The following is a 14360-nucleotide window of genomic DNA, read 5'->3' on the forward strand; positions in this document are numbered from 1 at the left end:
AATTCATCCTAAGGATATAGGCTTCATTGGCAAGGCCAGCATTTGTTGTCTTCTAGGTGGTGGTGGGATGCCTTCTTAAACCAATGCAGTCCATATGGTGAAGATACCGTACAATTCCGTTAATAGGGAATTCCAGGATTGAAATCCAGAGATGAAGGAACAATGATACGTGATGTTGGGGCAGTGTGCAATTTAGATTTGATGTTCCCATGTACCTGCTGCCTACCCCTTCTAGAAGGCGGAACCAAGTTTGGGAGGCATTGCCAAGAAACAACTTGCTACAATATAAATTGTTGACGCTACACACTCCAGCGAGGGTTTTTTGGTAGAGAAGGGAGTGGATATTTAAGCTGGTAGATGAAATGCCAATCAATCACTTTGCTAATTTTTGAAAGTAGACTGATTGGGGGTTAATTTGTCAAGTCATATTTGTCCTTTTTTGGTGGACAGAACAAAGCCGAGTAAGTTTTCATATTGTCGGATAGATGCCAGTGTTGGAGCAACGATGGAATAACTTGGCTAGTTCTGAGGCATGCATCTTTAGCACTGGAGCCAGGATATTGTCGGGGACATAGCCTTTGTTTTGCCCAGTGCATTCAGCTGCTTCTTGATATCTTGGAGTGAATACAATTAGCTGAAGACAGGCATCTGTGATAGTGGAGACCTCAGAAGGAGGCCAGGAAGGATCATGCATCATCACTTCTGGCTGAAAATAGCTGCAATTACTTCAGCCTTATCTTTGGTGCTCACATACTGGGCTCGGCCATTATTGAGATCGGGGATGTTTATGCTACCTCCTCACATTTGGAGTTTAATTGTCAACCACCACTTGTAACTCGCAAGGCAGGACCGCAGAGCTTTGGCATAATCCATTGATTGTAGGGTGATTTAGCTCAGGCCACAGGATGCTTCCACTTTGTTATGCATGAATTCCTGGATTCAAGCTTCAACAGGTTGCCACTTCAGTTTCAGGTCTGCCTCTCTTCTTGCGATGTTTGGTTGAGCCACCTTTGACTTGCTCACGCAGAAGTTGCTATGGAGATGGAAGGCAGGCATGGAGAGCAGCCACTACTCATGACAGAAAGCAAAGCAGTGATCTATCACAGAGCACTCAGAAAAAGGAGCCAGTCAAATGTATTGCCAACAGTAGGCACGTTAAACCAGGACATAGGATTAAAAAGGCAAAACAAAAAGAAAGTAGCCAGGTAAGAAAGAGGGCTCAGCAAGCAAAGACTGACATACACCTCAGATGGCAGAGGGAACATTGAGAACTTCCGTGTTGAACCAGGGTCAGTCTTATGGCTTGATAGTGATGGCAAGGTAAGGGATATACTAGGCTATGAGGTTACTGATAGTGGTAGAGTGGTAGAATACAATTCAGCTGTTGCTGAGGGTCCATAGGCCCCCATGGATATCCAGTTTTGAGCTAGCAGATGTACTTTTCCTCTATCCATAAGGTGCAATGGAGGCTGCCTTCAGTGTGAAGACAGGACCGGTTTCCACAAGGACTGTGGTGGTCACTCCTTATGAATACTGTCATGGAAAGATGCATTTGCCACAGGTAGATTGATGGGATCGAGCACCTGTCGCAACGCAAGTTTGGCAGCCATATCCTTCTGGAATCAGCTACCTTGATCAGTCATAGTATTACCAAACCACTCTTGGTGTTGACCAAAGTCCCCCATCTGCATTCATTCTATACCCTTGTTACCCTCAATTATGTCCTTCAAATAGTGCTTACCATTAAAGAGTATGATTCACCAGCTAAAAGAGGGTTGTGGTGCTAAGAGGTTTACATGTCCAAGTTTTAGCTGAAACTGTGAGACTTCATGTGATCTGGAGCCCATCTTGAGGACTCTAAGGGGCTACTCTCTCACGCCTGTGGCACCACCTGTAGTGTATGACCTGCCAGAGGAACAGGACATACCCAGAGATGACGATGGGATAAAAACTCAAAATGCTGGAAAAACTCAGGTCAGGCAGCATCTGTGGGGAGATGAACAGAATAAATGCTTCAGATCCATATGACACTTCTTCAGATGATGGGATATTGGCCAATTAGAACATAAGAAACCGGAGAAGTAGGCTATTCAGCCCTTTGAGCCTGCTCCGCCATTCAATGAGATCAAGACTTAACTTCTACTTCAACCCCATTTTCCTGCACTATCCCCACATCCCTTGGCATTTTTAATATGTAGAAATCTATTGATCTCAGTCTTGAACACACTCAATGACTGAGCTTCCACAGCTGTCTAGGGAGGAGAATTCCAAAGAGTCACCACCCTCTGATTGAAGAAATTCCTCCTCAACTCAGTCCTAAATGGCTTGCCCTGAGACTGTGTCCCCTGGTTCTAGAGCACCCCAACCCAGGGAAACATCCTTCCTGCATCTACCCTGTTGAGCCCTGTAAGAATTTTTTATGCTTGAAAAGGATCACCTCTCGTTCTCCTACACTCCAGATAAAGGCCCAGTCTATTTCATCTTTCTTCATAGGACAACCCATATGTCCCAGAAATTAGTCTGGTAAACCTTTGTTGCACTCCCTTTATGACAAGCATATCTTTCCTTAGGTAAGTCCACCAAAACAACAATGGCATAGTGGCATTGTCACTGGACTAGTATCCCAGAGACTGGGATAATGCTCTGGGGACCTTGGTTTGAATCCCGCCACGGCAGATGGTGAAATTTGAATTTAATAAAAAGCTAGAATTAAAAGGCTGATGATGACCACTAAACTATTGCCAAAAGAACCCACCTCATCACTAATGTCCTTTAGGGAAGGAAACCTGCCATCCTTATCTAGTCTGCCCTACATATAACTCCAGACCCAATAAATGCTGGCCTAGCCAGCGACACCAGCATCCCACTAACGAATAAAAAACACGACAGCTGTGGTCTCACCATGATTCTATATAATTGCAGTAAGACATCTTTACTCCTATGCTCAAATTGTCTTGTAATAAAGGCCAACATACTACTTGCCTTAATTGCTTTTTGCACCTGCATGTTAGTTTTCAGTGACTCATGAACAAGGACATCCAAGTCCCTTTGAAGTTCAACACTTTCCAGCCTCTCACCATTTAAGTAATATTCCGTATTTCTGTTTTTCCTACCAAAGTGGTTAACCTCACCTTTCTTCACATTGTATTCCATCTACCAAAGTTTTGCCCACTTGCTTAGCCTCTCCAAATTCCTTTGAAGCATCTTTGCATCCTCCTCATGACTCTCACTGCCACCTAGTTGTGTGTCATCTGCAAACTCAGGAATATTACATTTAATCCCCACACCCAAATCATTTTTTAGATTGCGGATAACTGGGGCCCGAGCACTGATCTTAGTGATACTCCATTAGTCACAGACTGCCAACCGAAAATGACCCATTTATTCCTACTACTCTTTTCTGTCCGTTAACCAATCCATGCCAGTATATTCCCCCCAATTCCATGTGCTCTATGCTCCTATGCCAGTCTTGTTGGACAGCTCTCCCAACTTTGACACCAGTCTCCAGATGTTAGTGAGGAGGACCTAGCAGGACTGAATGTGCCATAATTCAATGCCTCGTGTGCAGCCAAAGAGCTCATCCAATTTTATTCTTCATTGTGGTGATATAACCGAGCGACTCACTAGGCCATGCTGGAGGGCAGTTAGAGTCAACCATGTTGGTTGTTATTTTTTGGGTGACCTACCTGGTTCAAGTAGCTATTCTTTATTTGTTAGCCTAAGCAATGAAGAGTGTTGTAGATTATTCTACCTAGCTTCATCCTATTTTTCCATAAAACTCATACCTACATTGAATGTCAGGAATATAATCTTCACCTGATTTTCTCTCACTTGCTCAGGGCCACTGAGACCAATTTAACTACCACTATCTGTGGTGATTGAAATTAGGCTTTTTAGCACAAATCAAGCTCAAGACCATCCTGATCAGTGTGTATCAGCATCACTTTTCACAGTGTGTTGAACAGCTGAGCCATTAACTTATGCATTAAGCAAGTCAATCAATTTTACACTCACTACATACAAGTCTAATTACTGAATTGTTTAAATTTAGCTACTCATGAAACTCACTGCCGCAAATTCATTGTATTCTTTACCCACCTCTAGTTTGTTCACTAGCTTCTTCTTAATGGCATTCTGTGCTGCTACATTGGTGGCTATTCGTAAACCTTCAGCAGCTTCTCTTAACCTCTGCTGCTGCTCCTCACTGTCGGGATTGGCTGCTGCACCCTAAAACAATGATAATTGAAAGAGTTTAACCCAATGACATAGGTATCTAACATTTATGTCAATGTAAAATCATTATTGCACGTGTAATGTGATAAAATGCCATTAACAGTTTACATCATAAACAAGCAAAAAGCACAAAATGCTGAAAATCTAAAATAAAGAAAGGAAATTCTAGGCCGATCAGCATGCGAATGTGAAGTGATTAAATGCTTTCCCTTCCAAAATGGATCTGTCTTTTCCCTTTCCACCTCTGATGGGCATGCCGTGCATTTCCAGCATTTTCTATCTCTAATGAAAGAAAGTCTATTGTGTGATTCCGTTAATTTGACAATAAATTTTATTATTCATAGCGTTTGCATGAAACCTTATTTCAAAACAAGGGCCAGGATTTTCCGGCCCCATCATGGTGGGACCAACCGCAGGAGACTTGGCAGCCCAGCCAAAAGTCCATTGGCTTTCGGTCGGACCGGCCGATCCTGGTGACAGGCAGGGCCAGAAAATCCTGCCCAAGGGCTCACTTCTCAAGTTAGTGATTAAAAACAGAGAAGTTCATATTGATACAACTTTTCTTGGTTCATACTGGAGAAGATAATTTTTTTGAATCTACACAATTGTTGAGAAATGAGCAGCTTCTTCTCAAACATTTTGGTTAGATTTATTAAAATTCTGATACCAGGATCAGACTATGTCAGTGAAAGAAGCTATGTTGAACTCGTCCAAAATCAACTAATTTTTCAACACAGAACTGTGTATGTCCCACAGTTTGCTTTAGGCTCTAAACTGGACTTTAATTGTTTAATCCAGTTCTTTACCCACTCACCATGATCTTCACTGCATTGCGACAAGAAAAGCAAAATTCTAGGGTGTAATGTCAAATGTAAATTCTTGTAACATTTTTGGATTATCCCTCTCCTCCAAAGGTCTCCCTCAGGTTCCATGTCCCAAGTGAGTTCTTGCATTCTATCATTCAGAATGAATCTTTAGCTGCCCAATATTTTGGTAATTTGCAACAAGCTTGGTTTCGAACAGGAAATCCTTGCCACTGAATTATATTGTACTCGATTTATCACATGCATTCAGGTGATATAATAAACAATGCACTGCAGGTTTATCATAGTTACAGGTTTAGTTGTTCCTCCATCCCCAAGTGATTCAAAACACTTGTGCTAAACTTCACAGTGAAGTTGGCCTGCCACAATGTCCATGAACGTAAGCCTTGCGTGGTGATTTGCAACTGACATTGTAAGTCTAGAGGGACATCCATCTCTAGCTCTCTAATGGCTTCAGGTCATCTAACAATTTGAGACAAAGCAGACCAAAAAAACACTCCAAAATTTTGACTAGAACAAAGGAAATTTAAATATGTATCTCAAATTATTATAAAGCTGCCAATCATGTAAATAGCACCATTTCAATTAAATAATTTGGCTCCTCTTTATACCTGGCTTATACCCTGCTTTAACATTTTTTTTAGGACCACCAAGTATCAAGGATAATGGGCCAATTTTCTGAGAACGAAGCTCATTTTTAATCGTTATGCTATGCAGTGACAAAGGGAAAAGCCAACACGAGAAAAGCATTACCATTAAAATTACATGTCCAATGTGGGCTAATATGTCCATTTTTGCAAAGTTGGGAGAGCATGCACTAGTAAAAACATTTAAAATACAATGGTTAAAACTCCTTAGCATTACCTTTGCAGCTTCCACCATCTTAGCTGTTGCATCAGCCAATAGCTTGGCCGCAGAGAGCAGTTTTCTGGAGTTCTCAAGATCAGATTCACCTTCAGCATCAGCTTTAATAGCATTGACCAAGTCTGAAGTAGCTTGGGCCAGAATTCTAGCCTGTCGTACCATTTCACCTATTGTGAGAGGGGGTGGAGATTACACTTAATATTCAAGCAAGATTCCAAATAGAAGATCAGCTATATTTTCACTGTTAGTCAACCTTGGCTCAGTGGTGGCACACATAGGCATGGGTTCAAGCCATACTCCAACAATTTAAGTACATAATCCAAGCTAACACTTCACTGTCTTACTGAGGGAGTGTTGCCCTGTTCAAGATTCTGTCTCTGCCATGTTAAATGAAGCTCCATCTACCCTCTCAGATGGACATAAAATATCCCATGACACTATTCAAAGAGGATCGGGGGGGCTCTTCCAGTATCTTGGTCAACATTTGTGCATCAGCTGAAGCTCAGCACTCTTACCCTGAGTCACAAGGTTCTGGGCTCAAGCCGGGGTTGGGGGGGCGTGGGGTGACATGGTGGTATTGTCACTGGGCTGATGATCCAGAAACCCAGAGTAATGCTCTGGGGAGATGGTGGAATTTGGAATTCCACAGCAGATGGTGGAATTTGAATTCAATAAAAAAACTGGAATTAAAAATCTAACAATAACCATGAAACCATTGTCGATTGCCATAAAAACCATCTGGTTCACTAATGTCCTTTAGGGAAGGAAACCTGCCGTCCTTACCTGGTCTGGCCTCCATGTGATGCCCCCTGAGAGATGCCCACATCCCATGAACGAATAATAAAAAAAAAGCCCCACTCCAGCAACACAAAAATCCAGTGCAGGACTGAGGGAGTGCTACACTGTCGGAGGGACCATCTTTCAGGTAAAACATTAAACTGGGGCCCTCATCTCTGGTGGATGCAGAAGATCCCAAGACGCTCTTTTGAAGAAGAGCAAGGCAGTTATCCCCAGTATCCTCAATCAATATCACAAAAAACAGATTTCTGGTCATTATCACATGGCTGTTTATAGGAGCTTGCTGTGTGCAAATTGGCCATCACGCTTCCCGTATTACAATAGTGGTCACACTTCATTGGCTGTAAAGTGTTTTGAGATGTCTGGCGGTCATGAAAAGTGCTATGTAAATGCAAATATATAAATAAATGCCAACATATAAATAAATGCTATATATATGTCTTTCTTTCTTTAAGATTTATCACTCAACCCAACATGAAAATAGATTATCCAGTCATTTATCTCAATGCAGTTTGTGACAACTTGCTGTGCAGAAGTTGACTGCTACTTTTGCCTGTACTACAAAGTAACTACATTTTTTATTAAAAAGAACTCAGTTGGCTGGGAAGCGCTTTGGGACATTTTGAAAATGTGTTAGATGCTAAAAATGCAAATTAATTCATTAAATGCCACAAGCCTTTCCATCAAAGGGGGCAAAAATAAAGCTCTCTGTTCAAAAAAGATAGAAGCAAACATCAGTTTGTGTTCTATTTTGTTTATACAGTGACTTTAATTAACCAGATGGTTCAGCAATTCAGGCAATAAATAAATGCATCACGCACTTATTTAAACTATTTCTATTTCCTAACAATTCATCCAAGGGAAGTGAACTTCGCTGGCTAGGCCAGCATTTATTGCCCATCCCTAATTGCCCTTGAGAAGGTGGCGGTGATGGTGAGCTGCCTGCTTGAACCGCTGCAGTCCATGTGTTGGAGGAACACCCACAATCCTGGTAGGAAGGGAGTTCCAGGATTTTGACCCAGTGACACTGGGCATTTAAAGGAGCTCAAGGCAATCGGAAAGAGCATGGTTTTGTGAAAGGAAAATCATGTTTAACCAATTTATTGGAGTTTTTTGAAGGAGTACCGTGCACAGTGGATGAAAGGGAACCTGCAGATGTACTGTACTTGAATTTCCAGAAGGCATTTGATAAGGTGCGACATCAAAGGTTACTACGGAAAATAAAAGCGCATGGTGTAGTGGGTAACATATTAGCAGAGATAAAAGATTGGCTGGCAGAAAGCGGAGAGTATGCATAAATGGGTCATTTTTGGATTAGCAGGATGTGACGAGTGGAGTCCCGCAGGGGTCTGTACTGGGGCCTCAACTTCTTACAATTTACATCAATGACTTGGATGAGGGGAGTGAAAACATGGTAGCTAAATTTGCAGATGACACAAAGAGAGGTAGGAAAGTATGTTGTGAAGAGGACATGAAGTTGCAGATGGATATAGATAGGTCGAGTGAGCGGGCAAAGATCTGACAAATGGAATTTAATGTGGGGAAAATGTGAAGTTGTTCACTTTGGCAGGAAAAACAAAAAAGCAGAGGATTACTTAAAATGGAGAATGGCTGCATAATTCTGAGGTGCAGAGGGATCTAGGTGCTCCAGAAAAATGAATTGCAAAAAGTTAGTGTGCAGAAAATGCTAGTAATTAAGAAGGCTAATGGAATGCTATCCTTTATTACGAGAGGAATTGAACATAAAAGTTATGTCATATAAGAAATAGGAACAGGAGTAGGCCATTCTTTAGTTATAAAGGTCATTGGTGAGACCGCACCTTGAATAGTGTGTGCAGGTTTGGTCTCCTTATTTAAGGAAGGGTGTAAATGCATTGGAGGCGGTTCAAAGAAGGTTCACTAGATTGGTATCTGGAATGAGTGGGTTGTCTTATGAGGCAAGGTTGGACAGACTGGGCTTTTTTCCGCTGGAGTTTAGAAGAGTGAGGGATGACTTGATTGAAGTATACAGGATTCTGAACAGCCTTGACAAGGTGGACATCGAAAGGATGTTTAGTTTTGTGGGTGAGTCCAAAACTGTTTTAAAATTAGGGTCCACCATTTTAGGACAGTGTTGAGCAATTTTTTTCTCTCAGGGTTGTGTAACTTTGGAACTCTCTGCCTCAGAAGGTGGTGGAGGCGGGGTCAGAGAATATTTTTAAGGCTGAGGTAGATAGATTCTTGTTAGGCAAGGAAATCAAAGGTTATCAGGATTAGGTGGGAATGTAGAAATCGAAACACAAGATTAGTCATGATTTTATTGAATGGCAGAGCAGGCTCGAGGGGCCAAATGGCCTACTCCTGTTCCTTTTTCTTATATGACAGTGAAGGAATGACACTATAGTCCAAGTCAGGCTGGTGTGTAACTTGGAGGGGAACTTGCAGGTGGTGGTGTTCCCATGCATCTGCTGATCTTGTCCTTCTAGGTGACAGAGGTTGTGGGTTTGGAAGGTGCTGTCAAAGGCGCTTTGGTGAGTTCCTGCCGTGCATCTTGTAAATGGTACACTCTGCTGCCACTGTGCACGGAGGGAGTGAATGTTTGCGGATATGGCGCCAATCTAGAGGCTGCTTTGTCCTGGATGGTGTCAAGCTTCCTGAGTGTTGTGGGAGCTGCACTCATCCAGGCAAGGAGAGAGTATTCTAACACACTCTTGACTTGTGCCTTGTAGACGGTGGACGGGCTTTGCAGGGGTTGGGGGGTGAATTGCTTGTCGCAGGGTTCCTAGCCTCTGACCTGCTCTTATAGCCACAGTATTTATATGGCTGGTCCAGTTAAATTTCTGGTCAATGGTAACCTCCAGGATGTTGAGAGTGAGGGATCAAAGTGCTGGTAATGCCATTGAATGTCATGGCGAGATGGTTAGATTCTCTTTTGTGTTCAAGCCGGTCATTGCCTTGCAATTGTGTGGCACGAATGTTACTTGCCACTTAGTGGACCAGATCTGAATGTTGTCCAGATCTTGCTGTATGTTGAACAGAATGCTTCATCATTTGAGGAGTTGCAAATGGAACTGAACACTGTAGTCATCAACAATTTCCCATTTCTGACTTTATGGTGGAGGGAAGATCATTGATAAGACAGCTGAAGATGGTTGGGTGTAAGACACTACCCAGAAGAACATCTGCGGCGATGTCCTGGGACTGAGATGACTGACCTCCGACAACCTTTGTGCTAGGTATGACTTCAACCAGTGGAGAGTTTTCTCCCTGACTCCTAGGGTCTAATACAGGTAGGAATTATACAGTAAATGGCAGAACCCTTAAGTGCATCTTCGGGCAGAGGGATCTGGGTGTACAGATCCACAAGTCACTGAAAATGGCAATGCAGGTGGATAAGGTAGTCAGGAAGGCATATGGCATGCTTGCCTTCATCGGCAGGGGCATTGAATATAAAAGTTGGGAAGCCATACTGCAGCTGTATAGAACCTTGGTTACGCCACGTTTGGAATATTGCATGCAATTCTGGTCGCCACATTACCAGAAGGATATGGAGGCGTTGGAGAGGTTGCAGAGGAGGTTTACCAGGATGCTGCCTGGTCTGGAGGTTATTAGCTATGAGGAGAGGTTGGAGAAACTCGGATTGTTCCCACTAGAGCGACGGAGATTGAGGGGCGACTTGATAGAAGTTTACAAAATTGAGTGACATGGACAGAGTAGATAGTCAGAAGCTTTTTCCCAGGGTGGAAGAGTCAATTACTAGGGGACATAGATTTGTGAGAGGAGAAAACTTTAGAGGAGATGTGCAGGGCAAGTTTTTATGCAGAGGGTAGTGAGTGTCTGGAACTCGCTGCCAGAGGAGGTGGTGGAAGTAGGTACGATAGTGGTGTTTAAGAGGCAGATTGACAAATACATGAATAGGATGGGAATAGAGGGATATGGACCCCAGAAGTGCAAAATGTTTTAGTTTGACAGACAATATGATCAGCGCAGGCTTGGAAGATCGAAGGGCCTGTTCCTGTGCTGTACTTTTCTTTGTTCTTTGTTCAGTCTCAGAAGGTCTCAGATTCAATCCTTAGTCTGCATGGAGTTAGCTAAACTCAGCTGGGACAATAATTAATAAACTTTAATTTGCCTCATTGAGTCAAGGTTTGATAGATAGAGGGAAAAAAAAGCCACCAGTGATCATGCCCTAATTACTATCCAGCCATTCATGGTGAAATAGTATCTGCTGTACTGGGCTGCTGATACTCTCAGCCCAGGCTAACATATTAAGAATGATAATTGAGCAAGGTAGAGGAGGGTTCTGCTATCTACACAGGCTCAACATCTTCAGCAATGGTAGAAAGTTAACAATTAGAAATGCAATTAAATTTATACATATAGAACCAACGATTGTTTTATTGAAACTGATGGAAGATTTGGGCACCCATTAGATTTAACTATTGCTTTAGAAAGCTTTAAGGTTACATTGCCTTTTTCTATCGGACTCATACTTCATGTTTAATAACCATAGTTTCTTTATTCTGTATTCATTCCATATTAGCATATATTGTAGATGCACCATTCAGAGCAGCAATTTCCTTACCAGCATCTCCCATAGAGCTGAAAATGTTTTCCGTCACTGTTAGAATAGTGTCTGTCGCCTGATCATAGCGCCCCAGTGGGTGTCCTCCAGCGGCATATAGTTTGATATGCTGCAACAGGTCATTGAGGGCTTGAGTCACAGCAGTGGCTGCTACACCAACTTGTTTCAGCAGCTGCTCATCATTTGTTGCAGCCTGTGAGGCCTCCACACATCCCTCCACTGATTTAGCAACTAGTTTCCCAGCTTCAATCAGCTGTTCCTGGCATACAGGAGAGCTGATAGTTGGAGCTACTACCTGTAAAAAGAGGGAAAATTACTCCTATTTACAAGCATGATCAAAGGGCATTTAGGAGAGAGTGATTTAACAAAAGTCATTTTTTACTTAATTAAGTTCCTACTTTTGGGATAACATTTATCTCAGCAGTCATAACAGAACAGGTTCACCAGCTCTAATTACCATGCCACCTTTGTGACATGGTTTGAGATTTAAATGATCTAAATTCTAAGATGAGCTAATAATGCAAAGATATTCCATGTTCTCCCATTAAATGCTACAAACCTTACCTGTAACCAATAAACCTTGAAACAGTTACCTTAGTGCATGCTACAAGCTGTGATGTGGAAAGTGCACACTGCGTCGCAGCTGCAATGACACGGTTCTGTAATACTGAATCCTCCGTTTTCTGAGCCACATTCTTTGCCTTCAGGACCAAAGCTGCTGCTGCATTTGCTACAGCTTTGGCCAGCTGCATAAGCATGTCCTAAAAGTGATCAGAAAATGGAAAGTCATGGCATGTTTTAATGTTTGGTATTTCTGAAATAACTACACTTGATTATAAAAAAAACTTTGAGAATATTATTAGTACATTTTATTTTACACGTCGATTTTCACAATTTGTAGCACATTAGAATTCATTTAGATCTGTAATAGTCTGAAAATTTAGAATCATGTATACAAAAATCACTGCCATTATTAGCTGACAGTGAAGTTAGCAAAACTGAAAAGCACTGTCTAGTTTTCATGATACCAATTGACTGTATTTGCTCTACTTTGACTTAACATTATCACTAGATAAGACATCAGGTCCACTTGACAATACAACTGTTCTGCATAAAACATTTACACTAAATTTTATGCAGTTTTTCTTCCTGATAACTCTAGCTATATAGAGACAATTTAAAGCCAGATCAAAATTTTAAGTTCCATGATAACCAGAATTGCCTTTTTCAAAGATTGAAGCAATGCAATTAAAAATAAATAATCAAATAGGAATGTATTCATTTGACACAATTAAGTGTGAACAATCACTTTGCACTTATCCCAACATGCACTGGGAATTACTCAATCACTACTGGGTAGTTAACTGCAGATGTTCAGGTCATAGCTGCCAATAATGCAGCAAACTGACCGGGTTCATTTGGTATGAATGAAAATAATCAGTCCAATTTTAGACGTTAAAAGATTTTCTGTGTAGAATCTAGTCATGTTACTCTTATAACACTGGGATCCTTGAAGTTTATCTCTGATGTATATAGATTGAGAACTAAACTTGGGCCACAACTTGCTGGAAAAAAAACAGCCTGAGAACAACTTTTATTAATGTGCAAATCAGGCAATAATAAGTTGTGAATTTCTCAAACTTGGTCATTATTTTATGCTGCTCTACTGGTTGCTTCACATGAATTGCACCTCACCCATCTTTCTTTCTATTTTCCCTCCTATACGTATTTAACTCTTTCACCCACTTTAATTCACAGCTTCTCAGTCAGTCTTGTTCCTTTTTAAACCCACAAATCTCATTGGTTAAGGATACATTCTCCTGGCCTAGCCATTCACCCTGTTCCTCGTTGCCTTTGGCACACCATCAGCTTGCATTTCTAGCAAGTTACATCACAAAAACTTTGAGCTGAAGAGGGCATGGAAGCCAGCAAAGACTGTTCCCACCCCAACAAGGTCCTGCCCATTAGGTAAGTAGGATCTCACAAACAATAACAATGGGATAATTTCTATATTCCATATACTGTAGATCTCTCAATAACAGCAGTCCTGACATATGGCATTTGCACCTTTTGAATTAAGTACTTTTTGCCCAGAGAGTTGGATTCATTATAGAATTCTATCAAATAAGCACTGCCAAACATTGTTATTTTGCCAGTGCCACACAATTCAGTTTCAAACAATGTGGGGTGGAATATTTGCAAAGCAATTTTATTGCAAATTTAATTGAGAGATAAGTGCAATATAATTTCCATTTGAATCAGTTAGTACAATATCTGAGATTTAATGTTATTGACAATCTTGATTGTATATTTGGAGAAAAATTGCATCAAAATGGTTTATTCAATGAAATAGTTGAATAAACTATGTTTACCGTTTTGAGAGCAACACCTGATATATTCCTTGTGTATTTTTGTGTACCTACAGGAAACTGTACAAAGGATTTACAAAATTCCAACAGAATGTTAACACATCAATAATCTCAATGAATAACGTTTAATAAATGTAATGTAAAATGAATCCTTTAGTGGTCAGCACATACCTGGAACCGTGGATCTGCATCACTTTCCCCAATCTGATGGAGAAGCTCACCACTTGTTTGACCGACAGTGCCAGCAGCAGTAAGCAGGACCTGTCGAGGCTGCAATACAAAATATTAAACCTCTTAATACTTCTGCACCTAATTAGAAAGAAACTAAATACATTTGACTTGTGGCAACTTACTGACTTTAACCAAAAGGAAAGCCACTAACCATAGTGGTTGTTACACAACATTACCTGCTTACCATATCAATTGTATGCATCTTTAACACTTTGCAATGATTGGTGACTTAAATAAGCTACATTTTAAATAATTAATTAGGTAAATTTGATCAGAAGGCTGTAAATAATGAATTATCTTCCCTGTTTTGCATTTCTAATAGAATGTACTAATACATTGATTAGGAATTTGGCTGAGTAAATATACTTTCCATCTATTTGAATGTCACCAGCAATTTGTAGTTGATAACAAATGTTCAACATAATCTTACCACCTCTATTGCATTTAAGGCAAATTTCAAAATGGGCAGTTAAATTA

At 41.1% G+C, this 14360-nt stretch overlaps 1 protein-coding gene across 4 annotated transcripts in view; it reads right to left on the reverse strand.

Moving 5' to 3' along the window:
• The window catches only part of tln1 (talin 1), a 263163-nt gene that overhangs the window by 91916 nt on the left and 156887 nt on the right, over nucleotides 1-14360 (reverse strand). For 3 of the 4 annotated variants that reach the window (XM_041201957.1, XM_041201949.1, XM_041201966.1), the window contains 6 exons: nucleotides 13824-13922; nucleotides 13656-13712; nucleotides 11877-12044; nucleotides 11284-11578; nucleotides 5922-6088; nucleotides 4099-4227 (listed from right to left, as the gene is read on the reverse strand). In XM_041201957.1, coding sequence (XP_041057891.1) covers nucleotides 4099-4227; nucleotides 5922-6088; nucleotides 11284-11578; nucleotides 11877-12044; nucleotides 13656-13712; nucleotides 13824-13922 — 915 coding nt within the window. The remainder of the gene's footprint in view (nucleotides 1-4098; nucleotides 4228-5921; nucleotides 6089-11283; nucleotides 11579-11876; nucleotides 12045-13655; nucleotides 13713-13823; nucleotides 13923-14360) is intronic. The other variant, XM_041201976.1, reaches the window with a different exon arrangement.

This window comes from Carcharodon carcharias, chromosome 1 (assembly GCF_017639515.1).
Source record: "Carcharodon carcharias isolate sCarCar2 chromosome 1, sCarCar2.pri, whole genome shotgun sequence".
Classification (NCBI taxonomy): Eukaryota; Metazoa; Chordata; class Chondrichthyes; order Lamniformes; family Lamnidae; genus Carcharodon; species Carcharodon carcharias.